This window comes from Amblyomma mixtum, chromosome 1, assembly GCF_055824585.1.
Source record: "Amblyomma mixtum isolate Tamu chromosome 1, ASM5582458v1, whole genome shotgun sequence".
NCBI lineage: Eukaryota > Metazoa > Arthropoda > Arachnida > Ixodida > Ixodidae > Amblyomma > Amblyomma mixtum.
Genome location: NC_143012.1, coordinates 283,849,439 through 283,876,494, shown reverse-complemented (window position 1 = coordinate 283,876,494; position 27,056 = coordinate 283,849,439). Strand labels below are relative to the sequence as shown.

At 46.3% G+C, this 27,056-nt stretch overlaps 2 protein-coding genes across 9 annotated transcripts in view; one reads left to right on the top strand and one right to left on the bottom strand.

Annotated features, from left to right (window-relative positions):
- The window catches only part of LOC149371923 (cell adhesion molecule Dscam1-like), a 308,990-nt gene extending 304,808 nt beyond the window's left edge, over positions 1-4,182 (top strand). Inside the window, exon 28 of the mRNA XM_089566251.1 lies at positions 1,442-4,182. Within this exon, the coding sequence (XP_089422377.1) occupies positions 1,442-1,497 (56 nt within the window). The 3' untranslated portion in view covers positions 1,498-4,182. The remainder of the gene's footprint in view (positions 1-1,441) is intronic.
- A 6,317-nt stretch (positions 4,183-10,499) lies between these two features.
- The window catches only part of LOC149371922 (uncharacterized), a 636,308-nt gene continuing 619,751 nt past the window's right edge, over positions 10,500-27,056 (bottom strand). For all 8 annotated transcript variants that reach the window (XM_089566243.1, XM_089566242.1, XM_089566246.1 and 5 more), the window contains 7 exons: positions 21,670-21,914; positions 20,565-20,715; positions 19,563-19,686; positions 17,780-17,980; positions 17,136-17,303; positions 15,351-15,537; positions 10,500-14,255 (listed from right to left, as the gene is read on the bottom strand). In XM_089566243.1, the coding sequence (XP_089422369.1) occupies positions 14,021-14,255; positions 15,351-15,537; positions 17,136-17,303; positions 17,780-17,980; positions 19,563-19,686; positions 20,565-20,715; positions 21,670-21,914 (1,311 nt within the window). In that variant the 3' untranslated portion in view covers positions 10,500-14,020. The remainder of the gene's footprint in view (positions 14,256-15,350; positions 15,538-17,135; positions 17,304-17,779; positions 17,981-19,562; positions 19,687-20,564; positions 20,716-21,669; positions 21,915-27,056) is intronic.

The window sequence follows — 27,056 nt, the reverse complement described above, 5'->3', positions numbered from 1 at the left end:
TCGCTTCGGGCTCGGCAACTCCGCGGGCGCTAGGCCTCGCGCTCCCTCGATGCGGACCAAGTGGTTCTTGAAGCAACTCCAGGAAGAAGAACTTTACAAAAAAAACATGCTGAGCATGTCGAAAAGTTCAAACATGCTGCAGCGCAATACACCTCGCACTCAAGAAAGCATGCCGCAGGTCCTAGCGATCAAAATTCACACTAGGCCTACCACTTGTCAAATCCGGACAAAGAGCGTTCCTCGAACCGAACTGACAGTCGTCCAATGTTCCAAGAGCAGGCCCCACGTTGGGCTGCCAGATTGGGGGTTACAATTGGGGGGATAAATACGTATTCCCCGCTTAAGCGCGGCTGACATGGTTCAAAGCCGCGCGGACCCCACCCCGTGGCCGCGTACGCTACTGAGCGCACGCCGACCACGGCGGGCCTTGCTCTGCGGGAACAAAGGAACGACACAATGGCTGACACAAACAAGGCATTTATTGCTATAGCAACAATAACGCCAGCTAGCAACAAAATACACTGAGGAATCTAGGATGTCCGACTCACCAGCACGGCTACGAGCGAACGTCCGCCCACGCTAGGGCAAAGGGAAGCTCCGAGGCCCGACGGGACGAGGTGGCGGGAGTAAGTTCCAACCACGAGAGGCCCGCGGCACAGAGCGGAGCTTTGCGCGTGAACGTCCACACGCTATCCTGTCCCAGGGAGAAGAGAGCTAGCCTTCCCCTGCGCGCGAGCGACCAAACACGCCATCCGTGGCGCTGCTGTCGCTGCGACGCGAGCGCCCTCCCCTGTTAGCTAGAGTAACCAAACTAAAGGGAGTGCTTTTCGGGGGCAGCTAACAACAGTGGGGTGCAGTGCGGGAAAGTGAACGCAGGGGACGAAGGCGTCCCCACAATCTGTATTCCCCACGTGCTGCCTTGGACAAAGTTTCCAAACTACAGATTCACCGAAAAAATTTAGCTCTGCATTGATCCTCGAAATTGTGAGCTGACATCTTTTCCAGCGGACGGAGCATACATGTGTGCTCATGCTTCTGTGCTTTTCATTGAAGTGCATTGCCATGACCACGCCTTCTCCTTGGAATTTGCATTCCAAAAACTTAGTCTATGACTGTACACAGCTTTCTTATGCACGCGCACAATGGTCCCATTCTAACCAGCTGCTTTGCATGAATTTTTGAAGCTTTGAATAGTTTAGTTTTTTTCTTCAGTTTTAATTTTTAATTCAAAGGTCGTATTTCTTTGTTTCCGGAGAAGTAATGCTGTCATGCGAAATCAGGTTTTTTTAATGCCTAAAATAGCTTTGTGAGAGACATTGCATTAACTAATAAAAGCTTTCACGTGGTTCATCTCTGAAAGTTGTAGGTTTTTTGAACTTCATGATCTCATCCTCCAGTTTTCTAATCGTCATCCGTGTCATTCTGTTCGTCGTCCCAACAGCCAAGCGCCTGGAGGCATTGGGAATTCACGTCTCTCCTGGCTATGGCATAACCTGAGAACTACTCAAGTCCCAGGATCCGGGCGAAGTGAGGGAAACCTGTGTGTGACATTGCTATCTCCTCCCTACAGAGTGTCTTACTCTCGCCAGACGGGACAGACTGTGACTCTCAGTGCACCAATGACTGTGTTGCCTGTTACTCTGCCTCTCTTCAAGAGCACCGTGTCCATTTGCGGACCAGCAGGTGTGTGCGCTTGGACACGGGGACCTAAAGCCTGGAGGGAAGCCTGCATATCGTGCCTCAGTGAAACTGTGCACTGTCTTTTGTACGAGACTGCTTGACAAGCGCAGCATGTTTTGCAGCGACATCGAAATGTGGGCGAGGAGCCGTGTTCTGCCAATGCTTTTGCACTGCCGGTTCTATTTGTCGCTGGATTGTCGAGCTGTGCGTGACCGAAAGAGAAAACGGGGGGGAGCTCCTTTGAGAACATGCGGCTTTAATGCGTCATGCCGTTTGACAGGCTTTCTGCACCAGCAGTTCGGTCAGTGACCTTTTAGGTTCTCCAGGCTTCATCTGTCACAGACGGAATACTGTACAACTCATCTCAGAACATCGCGAATGGTCATTTAAAAATCAGCTTACACATGATGTCCATGCGGCACGGTTGTCATAGGGAGTTCTGCACATTTGCAAATGTCTGCAACATTGTGTTGAAAAAAAAAAAAAAATTGCCAGTGTCTGTAAAATAAGCTATTTCGATGATGTAGGTTATTTGAAATGATTTGCTTGCTTCAAAATTGTCAGCTTGTTGTACGTGGCCCTAAGCATTTGGTCATCACTTAAAGGCCTTAAGGAGTGTGGATAAAGTTCCGCTCTCTTTTATTATTTGTTATTGACTCAGTTGCCATTTAGACTCTCCTTGTGTCAGCAACAAATGTTCATTGCTTTCAGAATGGCCATATGGCACAGGCATGAGCTTGGTGTGAAGAATACGGGAGAGAGAGAGAGAGAAGTTATCACAAACATGTAGGGCTGTATCAAAATTTGATGCCATGAAAAGTTATTGTGCTCATTGTGCACGTTAAGCAGAAATCTGAGACTGATGAAATAAACTTGGGGAGAGGTCAGCTCGAGCTGTGGTGCTGTTTATTGGCCTTGAATAAGTGAGGGCTACAAAATTTGACCCTACAGTGGTCAGTTAGTACAGGTTAATACTTCATCCAGTACGGCAGCTATTCTTATACAGGCACTGCGGTCATGCTTGTAATGCCTCAAATCTTGTTATACGTCACTATTAACTGTGCATAACAATTTGCGTGTCATCTCCTGAAAAAAAAAAAAAAATAAAGAGGGGCTAAACTACGTTGGTTTAGCCCTTTTGTTAGACAATATTGTTTTCTTATGTTCATATAAGTGCACTTTTCATTTTCCTATATATATATATATATATATTTTTTTTTTTCTCCTTCACTAGCCTTCACAACTTGACGTATCTGAAGTCCTGTAAAAAAAATTGTGGCGCCTCATGGGCGTATCTTATACTGGGCTGTTTTTTGGACAAAACATTAAGCCAGAATGGTCATCAGCATTGAATGATAAGCTGTTATGCTTAAAGAGATTTTAAGAAATAAGGATGGCTTCACTTAAGTTTTTTTATTGCTTTGTAAGATTAAACAAGCTGACACTATGAGTAGCATCATTTGGTGCAGCAATTGGTGAATGTTAATAAAAAAAAGATCTCACTACCAACAATGAACCATTGTTTTCATTACGTTTTGAAGATCAAATTCATTGATCTTGTACAGACGTGTTCATGGCACCTTCCATTTGTTTAAAATGTGTTTTCCTCTCTAGCTTCTTTCTTCAAGGGTTAGTTTGAGCTCATTTTCTCAGTGTATAAGCGTTGTCTGAAAAAAGTAATCCCAAGCATCAAACTGGTGATGGGAATGGCATAGTGATAGAATCGTAGCAGCATTGAGGAATGGTGATAAAACGTTGATATGCTAGTGATAGGGTACCTTATCGATGCATTGTTGCTGTTATGAGGAACCAAAATAATTTTATGCCCTTTTGTTTCATTCTCACCTATGGTGTAATTTTTGCCAAATGTAAGCATGGCGTCAGTTCTGTCCCACTGCACAGAGCTGTTGCATGGATGGTAAAAAAGAAAATAACTTGTTGCACAGAGTAAAATTGTTGCATATGAGCTGTCATAAAGTTTGGAGAACAGACGTTGCATATGTGGACTTTTTTTGAACTTGACAGAGTGATTGAAGGGCTGTGTCTTTTAATGTACGAGAAGACAAGGCGCTACCAGGTCCGAGTTGGGTGAGAACCACCTGACGGCTGCAGGCTCGATATTTTTGTAAACGGTATTGATAGAGCTTCTGTAAATATGTACAAATGTCACATCACATTCCATGAGGCCGGCGGTGTTTCATATGTGCTGTACAGGAAAAGGCATGCGAGCATTTAATACGTTGCTCTGTGTTGTCATTAAAAAAAAATATGTTGAATGCATTATTTCTTGTTGCAGACCATGCAGATGAGTCTTTGAAACTGGAGTTATATTTTAAATCATTAGGGCTTTTAGAATGGTAATGCTTTGCCTCCCATGCGCACTTATGTGTTTTTTCTTTCATATTGTTTCATGTTGTATAATGTCATGTTAAAAGCAAAACTTTTTCTGGCAAAGACAATTGTCTGCATAGCATGAATAAAGTGAAATGTTGAGAATTTTTACTTGGTTGCTTAGCAAAGCTTTCTGTTAACATTGCAACTACTACCACAGACAGCTTTGAAACTTTCTCAAGGTAAGTCACTTTAGTTACACCAATTGTTCTTGGCTTTTTGCCACTTATCATTTTACCTTCTTGTGAGTAGACCTAAAGTTGACTCTATGATAATGCCAGGCTTCTCAAAAATAACTGAATTCAAATTTGGATAGCCTAGCAATCCATTCCACTTCAGTGTTTCTTTTTGTGTACTGCAGTTTAAAAAATTGGGGAGTACAGTGTAACTTATGAACATAGCATATTGGGACCAGTGTTCTCTTACAGGGATTAACTTTTGTAGGGGAAACTCCTCAGCTCTCTACGGCCTTGATAGTGAGGGAACTGCACTGGCCTTGTGCTGACATCACTGCGCCACCAGCCCTCGGGGACATCGATAAAAATGGCAGAGGTGAGATTTGCACCACCACAACAACAAACAACAACAACAACATATGGCCTCTAAACTGGCACTAGCAAACTCCAGCATTGGCCTTAGCACCGTACTCGCTCAAAAGAACAGGTTGGAGGGAGTCATCTCTTATATAGTACTGTACTCTGTCAAAGCTGGAAGCCGTCTATTCGACAACAAAGTATACATTCCCTGCAGTCATCTGGGTAGCATCAAAAGTTCACTCTTACCTCTACAGCTGGCCATTGGAGGACATCAGTCCCATCGTACTTTGCGTTAGCAATATTACTTCACCTAAAGAATCCATTGGGCCACTTTGCTTGTTGGAGCTTGGAACTCCAAAAGAGATCTTACTCTGTGTAATTTACAAGGCCATATGGAAACTACCTGGCTGGATGCCTTTATTGTGCTCCCACTTACCCACTACTGCAAAGGGAGCAATATTACAACTGGCACTATCAATTTTGCCAAAAATCGACAAAAAGCAGCACGTGAGCCTTCGGCTGATGAGTTTCGTTAAAGCTTTTAATACAAGGATATATGAAAACTATCTCGCTGGCTGCCTTTATTGTGCTTCCACTGACCCACTACTGCAAAGGGAGCAACTGGCACTATCAACTGGCACTGACCCACTACTGCAAAGGCACTATCAACTTTACAACTGGCACTATCAACTTTGCCAAAAATCAGCAAAATATCAGCGAGTGAGCCTTTGGCTGATGAGTTTCGTTAAAGCTTTTAATACAAGGCCATATGAAAACTATCTGGCTGAGTGACTTTATTGTGCTCCCACTGACCCACTACTGCAAAGTGACCAATATTACAACTGGCACTAGCCAACATATGCTATCTGGGATGGTAAACTTTACCTGCAGAAAAAAAGAAGTCTGCATCGGTCCATGCATAGCACACGTGCTTAGTGATCTGTTGATTGCACAAATGGACAGAAGGCTCCAACGACAATTAGAAGGGTCAAAAGATTTGCACTGTTTTCAGTTTGTTGACGGTTTCTTTGTTCTGTTAGACACCGATGTCCATAATTTTGAGCCAGTCAAGCAAGAGATTCAAGATATTTTTGTGCAGTGCCTTCATCCACACACGTTGACTTCTGAAGTTCCTCAAAATAACACGATTAGGTTTCTTGACCTTAGACTCAGCTTTAAGCCAAATCATACTTGCTGGTCGTATCAACCGCGAAGCAACAAGCCTCTAGTTATATTCACATCGTCGCATTCCAAGCTGGCTAAACGCGTGGTGGCTAAGTCATGCTATCCCAACCCTCTAAGTAAATCATGCATTCACTCTCAACAAGATAGTTTCAACCACTAAACTGATCGCCTTGTGAACGCAGGCTATCTCAAGTAACGGCTCATGTTCGTATCTGAATCAATGCTAGCAAGTTTAAGCAAAAACAAAAAGGACAAACTGACAGAGTCCGCCAAGGCAAAAGAAAATAACAGTTGTTTCATACATTCCTAAATTTTCCCATAAACTAAGGAGGATAAACGCTCACGTAAGAGTTGTTTTTTTTGGCTCCCGAAAAGCTTGGAAAATTGTGCAAACAAGTTAACGACAAATTCACACCACAAAAATGCCCCATAAAGCTTGAGAATCATATTTTTGCACGTCAACAAGGTGTCAGCTACTCCATTCCACTTTCGTGCGGAAAACAATACGTCGGCCAGACGGGCTCACGTAAGAGTTGTTTTTTTGGCTCCCGAAAAGCTTGGAAAATTGCGCAAACAAGTTAACGACGAATTCACACCACAAAAATGCCCCATAAAGCTTGAGAATCATATTGTTGCACGTCAACAAGGTGTCATCTACTCCATTCCACTTTCATGCGGAAAACAATATGTCGGCCAGACGGGCAGATGACAGAATGAGTGCCTGAGAGAACACAATAACAAGAGAGAGAGAAAGGAATTTTAATGAGGAAAAGGTGGAGAGGTCATGTCGGCAGTACAGTTAAAGGGCACCTTGGCATCCTCCACTGCCGAGATTGTAAAAGCAAAACTTGCCAGCCATACTTCCAACAAACAAAAGTGTTGAGCAGACACCCCAACACATTGTCTCGAGAAATTATTGAAGCAGCTGAAATCACCTGGCTAAAGTACGGATGTGTCAGCAGTCCCTCCTTAGCATTGTCAACAAAAGAATTAGAATTTCTATCTGCAGCGAAGTAATTCTGCTGTATCATTTTGGCTTTTCGTGTGCATTGACAAGTGTGTATCGCCCCTATGTTTTCTTTTTGTTGTTTGGGGCCTGATCTATTTAATTCCACGTTCCGAGGATTTGCAACCTGAAGTTGCAAGTCAGCACCTGTCTGTGTGTCTTCCTTTAGTCCTTGTGCATTTCGTGCTGTTCTTGAAAACGACTTTGTCTCAGACATCGAAGGGTCGACGCGTTTCCATAAATCAACGATGCCTTCAATATAGCTCGTGAAAGTTTCCACCGGCAGCTGAGCCGGTAGCTGAGCTGAGCACGGAGATGTTTCTCGGCGCAGAGTTTCTGCACAGCAGGACAGCTGAAAACGTCGGCACAGCTCGTCCTAAATGAGGACCAGGTGGGTTAGAAACCATGGTTAGAAACCATAGGTTGGCAACGTCTGTGACGTAGAAGAGGATATTGCTCAACTGGACGGAATCATCCCACCAATTGTAAGTGCTGTTATATTGTACTATTATTATTGTATTATATAGTATTATTATGTCATTATTGTGTGATTGTAAGTGGATGAGGCGAGCCAGTCGAGCCACTGAATGGAGAAGGGCCGGGCTGGCATTGCACCCCGGAACAGAGGACAGTGGCAGGGATGGGCGGCAATGGTTGAGTCCCGGGGCGGGTAACGTTCAGTTCCGAACTTCCAGGTTGAGAACCAGGACGGCGACCGAGACACCTCCACCGAGTGTAAAGGTGTGCTTCGCAGCGCAGGTCGGTGGTCGAAGAGCGTCACAACAGGCACACTTCCAGGAGTCACCCAGGAACCAGAACTGCACTTTGTCGACCTCTTCATCCCACCGCTTGAACGGCTGCCGGTCGTACTCATGACAGTATTTATTTGCGCCTGTACTTGTTTCCCTTGTACGAGCCGCTATTGACAATTTCCTATCTTGCATCCGCTCCTGCGTGGGCTCAGAAAGGTAGTTATATCTACAAATAAATAAATAAATGAATAACTTTTGAGTTGAAAGATATTGTCCTACATTACCGGTGACTGTGAGCTGGCTGTGAGCAAACTGCGTGATTGATCAGCCAGAGCAATTTTCGATACTGGCGAGGTAGCTTTACCTGCGAGCTCCTCCAAACACGCAGCCTTGTTGCTGGCATGTAGGTTAGGTTAGGTTAGGTTAGGTTAGGTTAGGTTAGGTTAGGCTAGGCTAGGCTAGGCTAGGTCAGGTCAGGTCAGGTTAGGTTAGGTTAGGTTAGGCTAGGCTAGGTTAGGCTAGGCTAGGTTAGGTCAGGTCAGGTCAGGTCAGGTAGGTTAGGTCAGGTCAGGTCAGGTTTAAGTTAGGTTAGGTTAGGCTAGGCTAGGTTAGGCTAGGTTAGGTTATTTAGGTTAGGTTGGGTTGGGCTAGGCTAGGCTAGGCTAGGTTAGATTAGGTTAGGTTAGGTTATTTAGGTTAGGTTAGGTTAGGTTGGCTTGGGTTTGGTTGGGCTGGGTTGGGTTGTTTGGTTTGGGTTGGGTTAGGCTAGGCTAGGTCAGGTCAGGTCAAGTGAGGTCAGGTCAGGTCGGGTTAGGTTAGGTTAGGTTAGGTTGTGCTGGGCTAGGTTAGGTTAGGTTAGGTTGGCTTGGGTTTGGTTGGGTTGGGCTGGGTTGGGTTGTTTGGTTTGGGTTAGGCTAGGCTAGGTCAGGTCAAGTGAGGTCAGGTCAGGTCGGGTTAGGTTAGGTCAGGTTGGGTTGTGCTGGGCTAGGTTAGGTTAGGTTAGGTTAGGCTAGGCTAGGCTAGGTTAGGTTAGGTTAGGCTAGGCTAGGCTAGGCTGGGTTAGGCTAGGTTAGGTTAGGTTAGGTTAGGCTAGGCTCTTTCATTCAAGACGTCTTCACAATAAGTGGTCTTGGGGACATCACATAACTGGCAGGTCGTGGTACCCAAGATGTCTTCCTCGTCTCGCCAAGATATATTTTAGATGTCCAGAAAATGAAAATGTGCTTAGTGGGTTAGGTCTTTTCTGTAATCAGTATCCATAGACATAATAGAAGATAGCTACTGCAACAGATTGCCTGGCCCATTACAGTGGTGAAAAGCACAGTGACAGTGCAGGAAGGTTTTGCCGAGCACATGCATCTTGCCATAAGATAGTTTCACCAAAGCTCTTGCAAGACAACATAGGAAGGCTAATGCAAGTTGTCCTGCATTGCAGTAACACTACCCACTGAAGGACAGCTTCCTGTCATTCGCATGTGAACAGTCTCATGTGCTTAAACAAAGTCATTGCCAGTGTGCTTTTCTATGTGCACTGATATACAGTACAGCTACAGACGTGGAACACCACACCTTCCTACATAATATAACCTTTTCTTATGAAACTTGTGAGCTTGAAACAACTCTAACATTGTGGCATAGAACCCACCACCACACCGAACTCTGTGCTGCCAGAAATCACATATAAGAGAGAGAAAGAGAAAACTTTAATGTGTGTTTAGGATTACTTGTTTGTGGGTCGGTTGAGGCAGGAGTTCAGGGCGGGAACAGTCAACCATGATCGTGCTGCTTAGCAACAACATGCAGAGGAGGCCCAACAGCTCGCTTGCATGGTTGGGCATGAAAGACCAGCAATGAATCAATGCCCGGCACTATATAGACTACAAAATGAATGCGGTGTGGACCCCTACAACTCAGACGAAAAACTACTATACTATTCATTCTCAATGAGGGCGAGGACTGGAGTAGTCTTTGTATCGCGCTTCACCTGCGCTCACCTTTGTTTGCACAGAAGCTAGTGAGAGCACTGCATCTCTGTGGATCTCAGCCTCAAAATATGCTGTCTTTGTTAAAAGTAACCAGGCTGCCCTAATTGCTTCTTATCAGTCCAGAGAAGAATGCCAATGCCGCAAGTTTACACCACACAGGCTATCTTTGTAGCTGACAGGAGCCGATGATTGTACTTCACCACCAGCCTGCTTTTTCTGCAGTCACAGCAGCCTGGTTACTTTTGGTAAATACAGTTTACCACTGTAATCTTATCCTTGAAAAGCTTTTCTTTAAAAGCTGACATGACTTTCAATTTCTGCTCGATTTCATGCCACATGTAATCATATATTCATGTTCTAGCTCCTTGCAGGCTTATGTAAGCCACTGCCTTCGGTTTATTCTCAGTCTTTCTAAACTTCCATGCCTTCCCCAATTCCCAGCTCATTGCTGAGCTTGATCTTCTTGCCCTTCGAATATTTAGTAGCAGTGTCTTTATTCTTCTTAACACATTTGTCCCATTTTTATACGGTGTTCTTTTTGTGGTGGGCCCCTCCACTTTACCTCATCAACCCACTCTCTTTTGACCTTCTTCACCCTTAGATCCTCATCCACATTGCCTCCTTCATTGTTCATCTTAAATTTAAATAGCCCTACACTTGTATCATAAACTATTCCCTACACAAGAGCATATTAGGAACCCTCCCTCACACCACCTAAAGGTTCCCTGTCACACCTGCCACTCGCTAAAGGCAAGGATATGGCAGAATCTGAATGTCTAAGCAAATGTGAAAGCATAGAACCTGCGGAGGTCATTTTTTTTTAACATTTGCACAAGGTGCCCAAATTGTGATGATAGAGAGTTAGAAATGGCTTCCAATTTGTTGCACCATATTGTTCCACTTGAAAGGGCAGCCTCTTAGTGCATGTACATAGCTGGCTCCTGTTGAGAAATGGTGAAAACGCTTTCAAGTTTTCTTCTTAGTTTTAATTGGTCTATAATGTACACATAGTAAACAGTGTTGAAATCACTCATGCAAGGAAGGGCACTCAATCTCTCTTTGAAGAGATGTGCAAGGTTTGTTTGTTTTTTTTCTACATCAGATCAGCTTTCTGACTCTCAGGTGCACAATTTGCTTTGTTGCTGTTGACGATGAACACGCACACTTGCACGGTTTTAAAATCTAACATACAATAACAAGCCACTGTTGCCTACTGCTATCCAACCTTACGCTTGGGGTCAACACGTACTATGCTGACCATACCAGGATTTGTGAGATATCTGCAATAAATACTGCTCCAAAAAACGAGATTTCGAAACAATACTTCGTGAGAACTCCACCGGTATGTTAAATAAGATCAGTTTGATGAAGAGTTATTTGTGGAACACTGAAAAGTTTCAGTTATGAAGACAGTGGGCAGACAGGTAGATGGATGAGTGGCATCTCCATCACGACTAGTTTCTCGAGGACTGTAAACATGGCTGTGCTAGCATCAACCTTCACTGATGCAGTCACATTTTATGCAGAGATAACAATGCCGACAAAAAAACATCAGTGCATTTCTACATTGCTTGCTATCGTGAGAAGAAACTAAAAGAAGCAAACACTATTGCAGGTGCCACAGCCATGAATCAGTCATCATAAGGACTTGAAGATAAAATGGCCAGAGCTTTACTACCTTTTCACTTGTAGTAACGCTTTGTTATGTTTTGTGAAAGGTACCAAGGAGCAGTCTTTCACTCCAAAATTGTGCCATGCAATCACATACTGTGAAATTTACGTCATCTGACTTTAGCAAACTAGACCTACTGGAAGAACAAATACCATCTGCAAAGTTTGTTTCATTTGTGCTCCAAATGAATCATTACTATGGCACACATCTTTTTCTAGACTTTCGCAACATGATCTTGACTTGTGTCTGTAATGGTACGGTGAATGTGTGCTTCTGAACCTTCAGAAACAAAGCTTCTCTGCATGGTTTAAAGTTGTAAGGTTTTCATTAACAGAAGAATAAAGTTATGCTACTCTAGAGGCTTAAATTTTTACATCGAAAGATCAAAAACTTTCGAAGTAATGCCAGACGTTCAATGCTATCTAGAGCCACGTTTCAGTAAAGTCAAAATAAAGACTATAAGAATAAGGACTACTCAGCTTTTCTTTTGCCCCTCCCACGAGACTTGCCACTACAACTCAAATCCTAGGAAAGGCAGGAGGACAGAACATATCCCACAAACAACTTAGATTGCTCAGAAAACAGACATTTTAATGGGTCAGCTGAGATTTTTTGTTACCGAGAGAGATATGCTGGTATGCCACCCAGAGCAGTTCTCATAATCAACAATTAATGCTTAAGTAAAAATGAGAAAAAATAAAAACACAGTTAACAATACGAACAATAATGATGAATACGCATGCCATGAGTTTATCTTACAGAAAGAGACACCATAAATAGGCTCACAAGTTCAAAAAAGGCTAGTCTTGCACTTATCCCCAGCTGCGGGCATTGCTTGCTGCAATGTGAAATCAAGAAAAGACATAGAAAATAAGAATATAAGCCTAACATTCCTTGTAAGGCCCAACACTGAAAAACTGTCAGAGGAGCTTTTGAATATCACCATCCCATGCCTGATAGAATGAAGTGCATCACAAAAGTTTCCAGTATATTTTCTGCCAAAGTCAACTGCATAAATAAGCTGGATCTAAAGCAGCTAAACAATATTAGAGAGCAATATGAGTTTTACATGGAAGGAATGAAGGAAAATAAACTCAGAGTAAACGACAGTCATTTGAACACACTTGTTAGCACTGATGAAGGAAGCAGACCCACTGAAAACATCTGAAGCTGGGTCGTTGTACACAGAAAATAATGCCATGCCTTCAAATGTAACATCACAGACTAGATTGTATGTTTACAATGGTTGAGCATGTTCATACAACGCAAAAAAAAAAAAAGAGGGCTTCTTCTGGCATGGGTTAACGCTGGGTGGGATACAATGGCCCATCATGACACAAGAATCGGAAATACAACACTAGGACTTCGGCTGACTGCCGCTTTCATCATGTCCATCCGATAGGCAGGCAGGCAGTTCGAAACGCTACAGTGCTGGGACGTCAAAGCACCAAAGTGCAAAGCAGTCTGCAAAAACGGTTTTGATATACCAAAGGAGTTCTGGCTATGGAACTTGAGGATTATAGCCAGTTTTGTTCAAATAATGACTCTCACTCTGACGCTAGGGATTACGTAAAAGGTGCTTCTAGCGGTAAATTCAGATACACCAAACCATCACACAGCAGCAGCTTCACTTGAGGGAATTAACGTGTCTTGTGTGCAATGCTTGTAATGCATGCCATTGTTCATGAAAGGCGAATTCCTGTATCAGAAATACAAGCAATGAGCTTGTGTGGCCTAAGGTATAAGTCAGCTACAGACATTTTTATGAAGGTTCGGACTTTACACTGCACATTACTTCAATTTCGGGAATTTTATAGCTTTTCATGATAAATTTGCCACACTGAAATATACAAGTTTTGTACACAATACAGCAGCTTTCTCGAGTTGCCTTTGCAGACTGCTTTGTTTTCAACCACTTGGGCATGGCATCTGAGCAGTGCGCCAGAGAGCGTGTTAAGCAGCCCTCTGCTTTTGAAATGTAGAAGGAACAAGCACTTGCTTTCCAGCAAGCCTCAATTAGCAACAACGGTCGCATCACCTCCGATGCAGCCATGACGTGACATACAAGTGTGACACGAAAGAAGAATAACAAATAATTAAATTGAACTGAAACTCCAATGTGAGAAACCACAAAAAAAAAAGAAAAGAAAAAAAAAATAGTTATACACAGATTTGAAATTGCAGTCAGATATAAAACACAAGCGTAGGAAATGGACCACAACACATAAAAAAGAGGGTGATGGCGGCGATGTGATTCTCTCCTCCATTTTTTTTTCTTGCCTCCTCACCATGTTCCCATCATCGTTCAGAGCTAGATCACACATCCCTCCATCTCTTAAGGGACAAAAACCATGCAAAAAGGAAGAACTCTGAATGCTGCCGAACAAGCTGTCAGATCAAGAAATAGAACAGCACACGCGCACACACACACTCACGCACATACTAGGCTGCGTTGCAGGAGACTCCTTACGGCAGCTTTTCGGCACCTCCGCTCCACACACAAACATACATCAACACTACAGTACTGCGTATTTAAATAAAAAGCAGGCGCAGGGGCGACCTTGAGGCCTGGTGGGGAGGGAGGACTGGGGCAGTAGGCAAGGGACGCATACAAACATTGCACTTGGAGGAAAAACAACAACACGTCTCGTTTTCATTTGTGTTCGTCATATCGTCGCGGGATTCTTTCAATGTCCAGGTGTAGCGCGGCGCGGGAGAGGAGGACACAAGCCAGTCGCGACGGCTCTTCTTTTTCTTCTTCTTTTCAGCCGTTGTCAGTTTTCTTCTCAGGACATAGCGCATTGTGGTAGAGTTCAAGTCTCCATAAAACTGGCTGGCGACAGTGAAGACCGCTTGCCATGGGAGTCGCCACCAACACCATTGGATGACGGCATTCGCGACATTTTGCCAGACAGAGAGCTGACAAGCTCGCTGGCGCCCGGGGGCGAGGTCATCGCTGACGACGGCGCGCCCAGAAGCGACGCTACACTGGTGGGACTTACAAGGCTTGGCGGCGTGTCGAGCAGTCCCAAGCTTCCCTCACGGTACCTGCACATGCCCAAGATGCAACGTCGAGGTAAGCCTCCTAATGTGTAACACGATTGCAAGCATTCACTGAGAAATTCAGTTTGAGTGCCAAGCGCTACAACCATAAACCAGAACAAGAATCTATAGGTTCCTCGCTTCCCAGTTGCCTTCTTCCTGCTACCATAAAAGCCTTCCATTATTTGTGCATCCTCGATCATGCATGCGCTGCTGCAGTGGCTCAGCGGTTACGGTCCTCGGCTGCTGACACGAAAAACGCGGGTTCAGTCCCGACCACGGTGGTATCAATTTGATGGAGGTGAAATGCTAGAGACTCATGTTCTGTACAGTGTCAGTGCATGTTAAAGACTCTAAGTTGGTCGAAATTAACTGGAGCTCTCCACTAGGACCTCCCTCATAGCTTCAGTCGCTTTGGGAAGTTAAACACCATAAACCATAAGCCAATCATGCACGTCTCAGCAGCACAGCACCAAAACTGAAATGGCGCTGTTCTGACACACCGCAATTAGTGATAGAAACCTTCGTTCATAATGAAAAAATCAGAGGCTGGCTCCTCATGCGATAATGAAGGCAAGGATACTAAGTGTACAGGAAGGATATGTTTTATACTTTTTTTTTAACAGCAAAATGCAATGCGAACTCTGACAGCGCACTTCATTTTAGCTGACACACAAACTAAAGCACTGCTCAAACTCATGCAAGCTGGCTTCTCCACAAACAGAGTGTGCATGTGGGGAAGTATACACTGTGTGCGTCTGCAAATCACAAACATTCCTGGAAAGAAAATTATGCATGATGGCATGTAGCGTAAAACCTTGCAGCTATATCTGCCTATTTCGACCATGGCGCAGAAAGTTTCACGCGCTTGACAAAGACTGCACTCGCCCATAAAACAGCTTGCGTTCACCACACCATTTACAGCTGCAAACTAAAACAACTGCAAGGACCCAGAAGGACTTAGAAATGCTGTGGTTCCTCCAAACGCCGCTCAGCAAAGGCAAGTCCCAAGTGGCTAGAAACTAGCACAAAAGGAAAGAAAGAAAACTGGCACAGGACGTGATGCGAAGGTCATCATAAGCTGCTCTCCATCATACTTGCCTTCGGGCCCTCATGAGGGACTTGTATTCGGAGATGCGCAGCTTCTTGCCATCTACAATGCAGGTGCGCTTGGGCCGTGGTCGATACCGGTAGTCTGGGTGCTTCTCCATGTGTAACTTGCTCAGACGCGACTGCTCTTCGTAGTAGGGCTGCTTCTCAGAGTTCGACATGGCCTTCCACCGAGCGCCTGCATGCAAGAACCAGTTCTGTGAGACCACAGGGATAGGGCCCTACTGTGCGAGTGTTGTTTTCATGTAAAGCTCGTCTACACATTGTTAGCTTTGCACTGCGGTGTACAAAGGATATTACGAAAAGCACAACATTGTTTGGCAGCAAATTAACATAGATGTATACTCAGATATTTTTTTATGACGTCGCCCAAGCATCAACTGTTCATGTAGTCAGCACCTTACCATGGCAAGATATCAAGAGGAATAGGTGCCAATGAGCTGATTGTGCCAGTTATGGGCAAAGTGCCTGTGACAGCTTACTCTGCTATACTGTTTAGTAGGGCAGACAATAAAGCTGTTGCTGTATTTGTGGAGCACTTGGCAGTTTTTTCAGTGGAGCAATCGCAAGTACCAGGTAATGACAGTAAACTTAGGACAGCAACATGCTCCACTATCCTGGAATGCTCTTTACTGCCTTGAGCAAGTCACACTGCAAACTCAGACTGCCACAGACAACTGTGGCAAAGTATATGCGATAAAAGCCAGGTGGGACTGCGCTCCACTGCCTGAAACAAGGCCGCTGACAATGCTTGCCAAGGCATCTGAGGTGCACAAGTATCTTCTCATTGGCTGTGTCGCTTGTACCATGTTAAGGACCTGACCAAGTGAACTCAGAACGCTTACGTCAGATGCTTAGGAGATTTGAGAAGTTGACGCATAAATACAGTATAATGACGCATAATGATGCATAAATAAATACGCATAAATAAATAAATACATCCAGGGATGGCCATCGAGATGGCCTACAAAGAACGCGCGATTGCATTGAAAACAGTACAACGGGACAGTGGGACAGCTGCAGTGTCCGCCGCGACTTGGATGACGCCTTCCGCGGTGCGGGGCAGCAAACGCAGCCAAGGTGGGGACAGCGGACTGCATTCGGAGGCGCTCGCTTCCGCTCGCGTCTTCTCGTGGGTTACCCATGGGTTACCTCTTGGTCTTCATGAGCATCATTGCGCCATGCAAACTGACTGTTCTTGCTTCGCGCAGTGAGTGCATTCGTTCGCGGCATGACTGCGGCCGAGTCGCAATGTCTGGTATCATGATGTGATAGGGTGCGGACATGACGAAAGCGTGGCTATGACACAGATAGAGGCTAATATTATCGCTTGTAGGCGGAACATAGGGAGTGGCGATGTTCGTCGCTCCCCATGTTTCAAAAAGCCAGTTTTTCGCAGAAAAGTTTTTTTTTAAGTTCACGGATTTTTCGGACTGTTCGATTATTCGGACCATTTTTTGGGTCCTGCCGAGTCTGAAAAATGAGTCGCCGACTTATACCAGAAAAAAGCACAAGTTTATGGCCAATATTTGAGCTACAGCAAAGGTTGTGATTAGGGTACTACCTTGCAACCCACAAAACAACAGATAGTAGATATAAGCTTTTCAGATAAAACAGGTTTAGAAGATCTTAACACCAGCCTGCCTGAGGGACCAAGAACATAGAAGGGAAGGCTCCACAGTACATCAGAGGGCCTTCAGGATAAAGCAAGCATGTTAAGGGCAACCTATGTGCATTTTCTCCAATAAAGAAGAGATGCCAAGTAAAGAGTCTTACCGAGTATTTTAGAGATGTTGGAATTGTGCATGTCAGGGCAAGCCTTGAGAATCTTGCGTCGTTCGTCTTTCGCCCAGACCATGAAGGCGTTCATCGGTCGCTTGATGTGGGGTTTTCCGTCCGGATCCTTCTTGGTCTGTCGTATAATCTTAGCACCGACTATTTTGCCTGCAGAAGAAAGGAAGCGTAAAACTTTAATATTTCTATTTTTATCCACAGCAGCATCCGCACTGCCCGCACTGATAACAAAAAAAAATAACTCTAGCCTCAGAGTTATTAGCCATTAGGCAAAGCAAGGTAAAACAATTCATTTTCTCCCCGTTTTTCTCTTTTCCCCACTCCCCTGTGCAAAAAAAGTAGGCCAAATACGAGTTACTCTGTCTGGCCTCTGCACCCTTCAGCACATTAAAAAGATTTCTCTCTCTCTCCCTCTTGCTAACTCTCAAGTTCTGTTTCACTGCCTAGCATTTCTTGTCTGTGCTACTTCTGAGCAATCAAAACCCACCCTTCCTTCCCCTGTCTTCACTCTATTGTGAAGGGCCACAATTTCTTTTTCTTTTCTTTTTTGCAGAATTGCGGTGCAAGGCGAGACACGCCCCTTTCTGAAAACCACGATGTGGCAGACAAGAGTGGTGTGTACTAACTTGATCCTTTGGTCTCAGTCTCGGAGGCCGAGCTGTCGTTGTCGCGACGGGAGGAAGCCGACGAAGTGTGCGGCCGCGGGAGAGCGCCGCTGGTCGACTGGGGCAGGTACAGGTGCAGGGGAAATGGCTTGTCCGGCCCCATCAGGGAACTGGGGGCACCCAGTTCCTTGGGTCCGAGGCCGCCGCCTGACAGCAGGCTGCCTGCAAATATGGCACATGAACACGCCACCTGTCATTGCTGGCGTTGGGGGATCACAGCACACTAAAAATCGACACACCACATGGCACCCACTCCAGGCTTGGAGCCTCTCTAGCATGCAGAATTGCACGAGACAACTCTACACATGCACAACGGGCCAGAGTCCACACAAGGAGCCGATCCAGGACCGCATTTCCAGATACTATAATAGGTCGATTAAAAATAAAGCCTCTGGACCTCAACAACATATTAAGAAGCCATGCCTTCATTTAAGAACATAATCTATGGTGTGAAGAGGTTGCACGAGCGGTTTCTTTTTGTGTGTGTGCATGGGGCTTTTTGTCCTTGTAGAAGCACTTCCTCTACTCGATGCCCACGCAATGGGCCAGGCTATCTGGACACATATGCCAGTTAAGATGACGATGGTGTCATCTGTGCAGGGACTTCCTGACATCTTGAGAGCTAAAGTGTTACATGAGTATTTCAGACCTCCACATGGCACCATGTGGAGGTCTTACATGATGTCTTACACATCTTTCACTTTGCACCTTCACACTACTTTACATTTCTGCTCGTCCTCGTGACGGCAACCACTGAATTCATAATAAACATGCCTCAACTCAAACTCCTACTCCAGGTGGCCCTCAAAGCTTGCTTTGCATTTCAGAAATCAAATTCCAGTCGATCAACTCGATCCACTTGAATCATTCTTCGAGTGGAGGAAAAACACGAGGATTTTCTCGAGAATCTCAAGGTAGCACCGATGCTACCTTGAGGGCTCCTTGCATCGCCCCATTACAGCACATGTACAGATATCCCAAGGCACCAGCTGTGACCACACCTGGCCCCCTCAGGGCCATCTGTGCATGCGCAGTAGGTGGCTGGCAGCAGTTGGTAGTGGCACACGGTAAAATTCTGTTATAACACCCTCATGTCTCAGACGAGGTTCAATGGCACTCATAGCCTGATGAGTCATGATCTTAGTCTTCTGTTGCACAGTGAATAATAATTATTAGCATGAATAAATGGTACAGCAATGAATAACCTCTTGCAAGCCATCGGTTAATATATATATATATATCGCTGTATGAAGGGTTGTATGCTGGCTTCTTGTACTGTGCTTGGTCAGATGTTTAGGGGAATCCCCCAAGGTGGAGTAGATTTCTAATAAGGGAGTAATTACTCATTGACATCCACCCAAGCGCAGCCATACGGCTACAAAGGAAAGCTATACAGCTTTCTCAGAAACTTCGCAGTTAAAGAAAAATTCGTCCTGGTCCGGGGTTCGAGCCCGGGACCACCGCTACACCGGAGCAGTCGCTCTACCAATTGAGCTAACCGGGACGGCAAGCTTATGGTAGGGCGAGAGCGAATTGATCAATAACTCGAAGTGGGAACAGTGTTGGTCAGATGTTTAGGGGAATCCCCCAAGGTGGAGTAGATTTCTAATAAGGGAGTAATTATACTCATGTGCTTGAAGCATTTTGTTAACTGCTCAGCCAGCATGTCTTCAAACTTTGGCTAGAGATAATGGAGATCTTCAACATCCATTGCTGACTGAGCTTCATCTGGACACGAACATACCAGTATAGGAAGGAATTCCAGGGTGTCCCATGAGACTTGAAAGGGAAACGGGGATGCTAGGGGCTCTGAGATGAGGTGGAAGCCCTGGGTAGGCTGCTGCAGCTGACAAGAATGGTGAACCAACCTGGGAAGAAATGAAAGAGAACGTGGGTGCTGACAACGACATTTCACGAATGCAGTAAACTGTGGTTCACAGCGAATCTGCATCAATCTTCGGATAAGCAAAAGACAAACAAACATACAAGAAACCTCAAACACTCATAGCCCAGCATTGCTCAAGCCAGCATACTTAATAGGATAAACATTTAGGGAATGGTAGACTGAACTAAAGCTTTAAAAACACTAGAAGTAAACTTTGCAACAAAATTTGCAAACAAAGCTTTGCACATATTTTCAGCAACAACAATTATTGTGTCCTTATTGGGAATAATCTCCTCCTGTGTGAGTTGCTTCTCTGCACAAATTATCACTAATGCAGTGAAACTAGTGCAACGACACTGATGCCAAAATGGTAACTTTTGCAGCTGAAGTAGTACTTCAGAAAGTACAGAAATGGGGCTTCATGAACGGCTGCATAGACAAAGTAAATAAATTAACTTAAATAAAGCAGCACAAATCATTTTATCATATTGTTTAACACATGGGAGGGAGTAAACGATGGTTCATGCCTGCTGCAAAGATCATAAGGAGCAAGCCCTCTCTGAACGAAAAAAAAAAATTCACAAGGCGGTTACCACTGTGTAATGCCAGATTGTTGTGCCAGCTGTTTGCAGCAGTGAATGCATCGTTTATTAGTTATTATTTGTCATCTTCTTTGCCAGAGTGCGTGTGACATCACTGTGTTCAGACCACTGTGTAGTGTGTTGCCATGGCGTGTCCCATAATGTCATGCATGACATCACTGCATGCTGCATAATGAGGGTGGCATTGTGATACGGCAATGCTGTCGCAACAAAACCGGAAAACGTGCTTTTAACAGTTGTCACTGTCCAAGAGGCTCACCGAGATGGGGGCGCTGGCAGCGGTGGCACTGAGAAGGCTGGCTGCAGAGTGAGGTGAGATTCCTGGGTGAAAGCCCCGGGGCGATACTGAGCTGCGGTCAGAGTCCCTGGCCTCGTGCTTCACGTTGGCAGGTGTAGGGCTTCCGCTGACGCTGAAGTGGGAGATGAAACTGCCGTCACTTTTGAGGAGGTGAGCAAGTGCGCATTTGTTGTTTGTGTTGCAGTGAAGTGCTCCTATTCGCTCCTATGTGATTGTGCAATTGCCACCGATCATGAGCAGGCACAGCAATGATGTAATTACGTAATTCGCGCCCTTCACTGCTTTTTGGAGCGAGATGCAAAAGAATTGTTGCTTATGATGCCACCTGCCCACAAGTTCTTTCAGCTGCCTTCTACTGGCTTCTCTACCTGCACAACACAGCACACTGAGCCGGCTGATTGGTCTTTTTTGCTGCAATATACTGCCGGAAACGTATACTCAAAACATGCAGTCAAGGCATGCAAGTCACTCTAAAGGAGTGTCCGTTAAAAGAACGCATTTCGAGGGCCGAAGCCGGAGCTCCTAAGCTATCTGTGCTTTAAGTAGTATTTAAATACTTAACGGCGCAAAAAACAGACGAAACACATAGGTACACGACAAGACAATGCACCAACTTTCAACTGGTTTTATTACATACACGAAAAGCTAGGGAGTTGATAGAAGCGCTTTTTATCAAAAAGAAAGGAAAGAGGAAAAAGAAAGTGATGCATCAATTTCACTGTATAAAGATGAAAAGAAATTCCTGGAGCATGCCTTACCACGTCGTTCTTGATATGTCAGTGACCTGTCTGTGCATGTGACGATAATCGCTATATATGTGTGTCCCGTGCATGTAATAAAACCAGTTGGAAGTTGGCGCTTCGTCTTGTTGTGTACTTAGGTGTTTCATCCGTTTTTTGTGCCGTTGAATATTTAAATATGAACCAAACCAACTAGTCCCACAGCAAGTGCTTTTAAAATAGTATACTAGAACCAGTCATCATTCGAACCACAATGTACAGCTACCAGCGTGCCGGTGGTCAGCAACACTGCTATATGTGCTGCCAAGCCCATAAGTGCACCGTACCTGCTGGCAGTGCTGCCCGACGAGCTTCCTCGGGGCTTGCTGAGGTTGAGTGGGGTGTCAAGGTCGGGCGCCGGGTCTGGTGCCGCGGCGCTAGGAGTAGGTGTCCGGTTGCCCGAACCGGAACCGGGGTGACCGCCGCCCCCTCCTCCTCCGGGTACAAGGCGCACGGCGGGCGTCAGCGGACTGCCCGACAGGGGAAGCAGCGGCGCGGTTGTCACCCACGGCTGCAGCGGAGACATGGCCGCCTGCGCAAGACACCACGGGTGTGAGGTCAAGCGCTCTTCACAGGTGCAAAACCTACTTCACACGAGGGAACGCGGCTGGCAGCGTGCTTTACCTCGACTCGAGGGGCGAAATGAAAGAGCGTTGTAATCTGAGGCTGGAACACAAGATCCCCTGCATCACGCTCACTGTGTGAGAGTGTCACGGATAAGTGCTGCTGCGAGCTCCTCTGTTTTACGTTGGAAGCGCGGCATTTTCATTTTTAGCTTAAAGACAGTTGATTCAGTGATGTGGGTAGATTTCGCACACACGCGATGCATACACAGACTAAACAGACAGGGATATGAGAAGCCAGCCAGAGAGGAAAATGTAAGCACACAGAAGCATTTTGCCTAATGGGAAATGAGTGGCCCAACATCAGTAGATAATTGTTTTGGCATAACTAACTAGCTGGAAGGCGCATGCTGCATGCTGCAACGCATGGTCGTTGTGCCATATCTGAAGGCATTATGGGCGTCACATGCAGAGAAGCCTGCACCTCCTTTCGAGCCCTTAAAATATAAGCTGACCAAACTTGAGCGAGACGTACTGGACGTCAAAATATTAAAAAATCCTTCCGCAGGAAAGGCATAGGGTTGCGCCTCAGCCTGCCTGGATAAGAGTGCTTTTGTTATTAATTACAATAAAAAAATAAGCAAAAAATAAATTCTCGCTTTTCCCAAGGAGAGGAAGATGTCCACCCACAATCAAGATCTTCATGACGAAAGAAAGTATAGAGTCGTGGAATAGCATTCAAGCATGCAGGAATCGGCATAGCCCGTTTTTGAGACGAAATCGTAGATGAAACGCAACTTATCGCCTGGGCCGCTCAGAGCTGGTACGACGGCCCAACACCCACAACGCCACAGCCCGCATGGCGCAAGATGGAAAGAAACGCGCGCTACTCAGACGAGTTTCTCGCACTTCGCGCACACCACGCAAAGCAGTTTTTTCGCCCCGGCAGCGGCACGCGCTCGAGCTCAGCACGGGCCGGCTAGAATTGAATTGTGCCGCGAGCGCCAAGTGCCGTCGGCGGCAGCTGCATATTTGATACGGCGCCGCGCGCGCACCGTTGTCCGCATTCGCGGAAGATGTGCACTTCCTCTTTTTTTTCCTCGCCACGGTAGCGACGAGGGGGCCCCGGCCAGCGGCGCGGCAGCGCTAAGCGCGCCGCGCGCAGCTGGACCGCCTTTTGTGCCTGCCTCACTGCCGCGGCAGCCTCTTATTCGGGCCCTCTCACTTATTCATTCCCGACGAGACGGACCGCTTTGCGCTGATCTAATCACGACCTGCCCCCAGTCTCCCTCCGCTCCTTCTTTCGCCCTGCGAAATTCCTCGCTCTCGCCGTGCTCACGGTTCTTCGCGTAGGCTATATCTCCTCCTCCCCCGCGGATTCATTCGGGTCTGGCGCCGCTTGTGACGCCGCACGCAGAGCGTATAAAATCGCCCCGAAGAGGCGCACTGTGCCGCCGGACGAACGGTACGGGAGCCGTAAATCTGAAATCTTTTGATCGACGTCGGTGGCGGACGGGCACGGCGCTTCAAGGACACCATGGAAAGGGGCCGCTGCCGGCTCGGGTATACTGACTTTAGGGTATACGACACGCTTACGAGCGGTGGCCAGGGCAGCGTGCATTTAAAGAAAAGAAGAAAACGATGCCGTAGGTCAGTACAACTAGTACACTATAGTACAACGTTACTAGATTCTAACGTTGGGTCAGTATGCTAGGAGAGTCATGCGTAGCCATGCTAGCGGGAAAAAGGACGACGGGCGTAAGATGGTTGCGAACATGCGAAGAACCGTCACGTGGGCCACGTTGATCATGTGACAACACGTAACCTAGCTGTCACTTGACCGGATGTTGATATACACCGTCAACGTCCGCCGGTGATGGCTCCATATCACAGTTGTACGTAACGCGCTGCAAGATTACTCGTAATAATAGAAATTTTGCTAAACTATTGCTCACTTTTTGCACGCAGTAGCGTTCGCGATAGTTCAATTACTTTTTCTTAAAGAACCTCAGGTGTTCGAAATCTCCGGAGCCCTTCACTACGGCGTCCCTCATAGCCTGAGTTTCTTTGGGATGTTAAACCCCCTTAAAATCTTAATCTATTACTAGTAGTCGGTTACTTTCTATTAGAAAAACAGGCTCTAACCCCCCATATATCTTCCGAGAGCTTAAACTTGGTGGCAAATACCAGTATTAGCGCGAAATATTCCTTCGCAATTGAGAGACGATGGTCTGTCTGCGTAAAATCTGCGCGAAAATGGATGTTCGAGCATGCAAGCCTGAGCGGCCGGCGTTTTACTAGCACCGTGTTCCTCAGTTCGCATTTCTTCACGACGACACAACGGAATGTCACGCTTAGTGGTTCTTGAGCTTCGTCTCCTCAGAGCACGAACAAAGCGCGGGGCTTTGCGTAACTGCGAGCTGGCGCGCAAGGTCTTCCCACCTTACAACTCCACGTCCTTCCCTCCAGAGCGTGCACCTAGAGAGAGTTGAGAGTCGCTGCTTATGTTTTCACAAGAAAACGTGAAAAAATATATCGGCCAAAACTTCCAAAAACAACTGCTGGTGAAAATTAACACTACGAATTGCAACAAAGAGCAGAACGAGAGGCCGCACCGGCTCATGTTAATCCGCGTGTATACCACTAATAAAAGTGGCAAGGAAAATAACGTAAGAGTAACTGATTCCTCTTCTGTAATTATTCAGCTATCTCTTCGGGACTGTAACTGACCACTGAACTCAGTTACATTTCATACGAAGTAATTGTAATTGAAATCGGCTACTTCTTTTCTGTAACGCGTACAATTAAGACAGCCCCCTACAACAAGTTTTGTTGTAAAAACAAAAAAAAAGGGTTAGAACGGCGCATCTTATTTGAGGAGATATACGGCACTGGACAATGACGAAAAAGAAGATGGAAAAAAAAAAAAAAACTACCCCGGCAAGCCAAGACGTGCACAGTGCACACGAGAGAGAGAGAGACAATTTATTAGTTTATTACACACGGTTACCGCTGTAAGCCTTCGTTTTGTTGCTGGTATCGCGTGAGGAATGTAAGAACATGCGTTTACCATCTACTGCAGTACACGGTCGCCTCCGCCGCCCTGGCGAAAGTGCGAACGTCGGTCATTTCAACGAACGCGACGAAGTGGCCCAGGCACGCGAATCGCCCAACGAGCCGGGCGCGTCTCAAAATGCGGCCGACCCATCAGCCGGGTAACGGCTCAGCAACAGAAACAAAAGGGGGAGCGAAGCAGAGACAAGCGCCGAAGAAAGCAAAAGAAGCGAGGCGCGAACGGGGAAGGAAGGTTTAAGCGGCTCCGTATGGGCTGCTGCTGCTGCTGCTGCCACCATGTGGGGTTCAGCGCCGAAAGTCGCTCGTGCAGCGGACGACGTCCGCGAAGGGCCATTTTTCTTGTCAACGTTCGCTCGCACGCTGGCTGCGCCCAGGGCGGCGATGGTGGCGGCATCGCTATTTCGAGAATCGCGTGCCGGCGCGTCCGAAAATCGGGGAGAAAAGTGTTGGGGACGCGAGAGCGGGCGACAAAAAACACACGCGGCTGAAAGGACGGCTCGCCGCCCAGGGCGAAGCAAAAAGAAAGACGGATAAAAGAAAAGAGAGCGAAAGAGAGGCGCCCGTATCGGAGAAGAGTGCGCGCGGGCGTAGGCTAAACTGAGAGAGCCCTGGAAGAAAAGAGGCACAGCGAAGGTGACGGCGATGCTGACGAGAAGAGCAGAGCGCCGGGGCCTCAGGGGGGCGAAGGCATCGATAAGCAACGCCGACGGCGGTGACTGCCGCGAGCGTTGACACTTCGACAGTTCGACACGTCTGCCTCCTCCGAGTATCCCTCTCTCCTATATGTTGGCGGCTTTCTTTTCTACTCTTCGTTGCCCTCCCCCCACCGCGTTTTGTCCGCGCTTTCTTTGCGCTTCTACCGTCGTTGCTTTGTCGACCTCTTTCTCTCATTACTTCGTACTTCTTTTTTTTTTTTTTAACTGTCAAGAGCTGCGTGTCAAGCGCGAAGGCAGTGACGGTCTCGGGCCACGAGTGATTATCATCCTAACGCCTCGCAAGAGGCACGCAGAAAGCTAGTTAACGGAAAGGAAGGGAGAAAGTTAACTGAAAAAAAAAAAGTAACGAACTGCGAAACTATGGAGAGATCAGTTGGTGGTGCTTGAGCAAGCTTTTTTAAGAGAAGGCGCTGGCAATGCGCGTTACAAAAAGCGTGACAGTTAACAAGCTTCGCTGTGTGCGGATTTTTGTACGTTTACCTCCGCCCAGCCGCCTCTAGCCAACGTCATTGCTTCTCTACAACAAAAGCATGCTGTTGCGCATGCATGACTAAATTCGTGTCGCGATTTGTCAAGTCACCTTCCCTGCAGAAATAAGCAGCGCACTGACACGCAAAAAAGTGCAATGTTTTTCAGTATTGCAAGCATTTCAAAAGGTCGTCACTCATGATTACCAAATAAATCTATAATTAAAAACGTTGAAATCTGTACGGGCTCACTACGCGATCGTAAACTATACCACTCGGCTCGCATTCTCGCTGAACGAAACATTAAAGATCCCTATACATTAGTTCTTGTTACGTGAAACGTGCCAGCATACCAGTCTCAAGTTATGGCAATCACGTCACGTCTACCTCTCCGCAAAACGGCGTATTAGTTTGATTCCGCAGGACTGACGAGTAAAAGCGAGCACGACACAACTTGTCCAACTTTACTTGCCCTTCTCCCATGACCAACTATCGCTCATGCTATTCTTGTTGGGCGTGTTTGTTTTGCTCCCTATTTACAGATAGCTCGCCAATAAAAGACCCATGCGCACGGGGTTGAGTCGCTGGGACACAAATTCCGCCGTATGCAGGCGCCGCAGGCCGTATAGTATACAACGCACACAAAGCCCGCAGGCGTTGGCGCCGGAGGCATTCGCTTTGCGGCACTCTGAAGCATCCGCGGGGTCAGCGCCGGTTTCCTTCCATTATTCAATCGAGCCCGCATTAGGCCATCAAATATTAACAGCCCCCAAAAACGCGGGACTCGTCAACAATGGGGGAAGGAATAGGAAGCGCGCGGTTGAGGATCCTCACCACACCGGGCTACATGTGT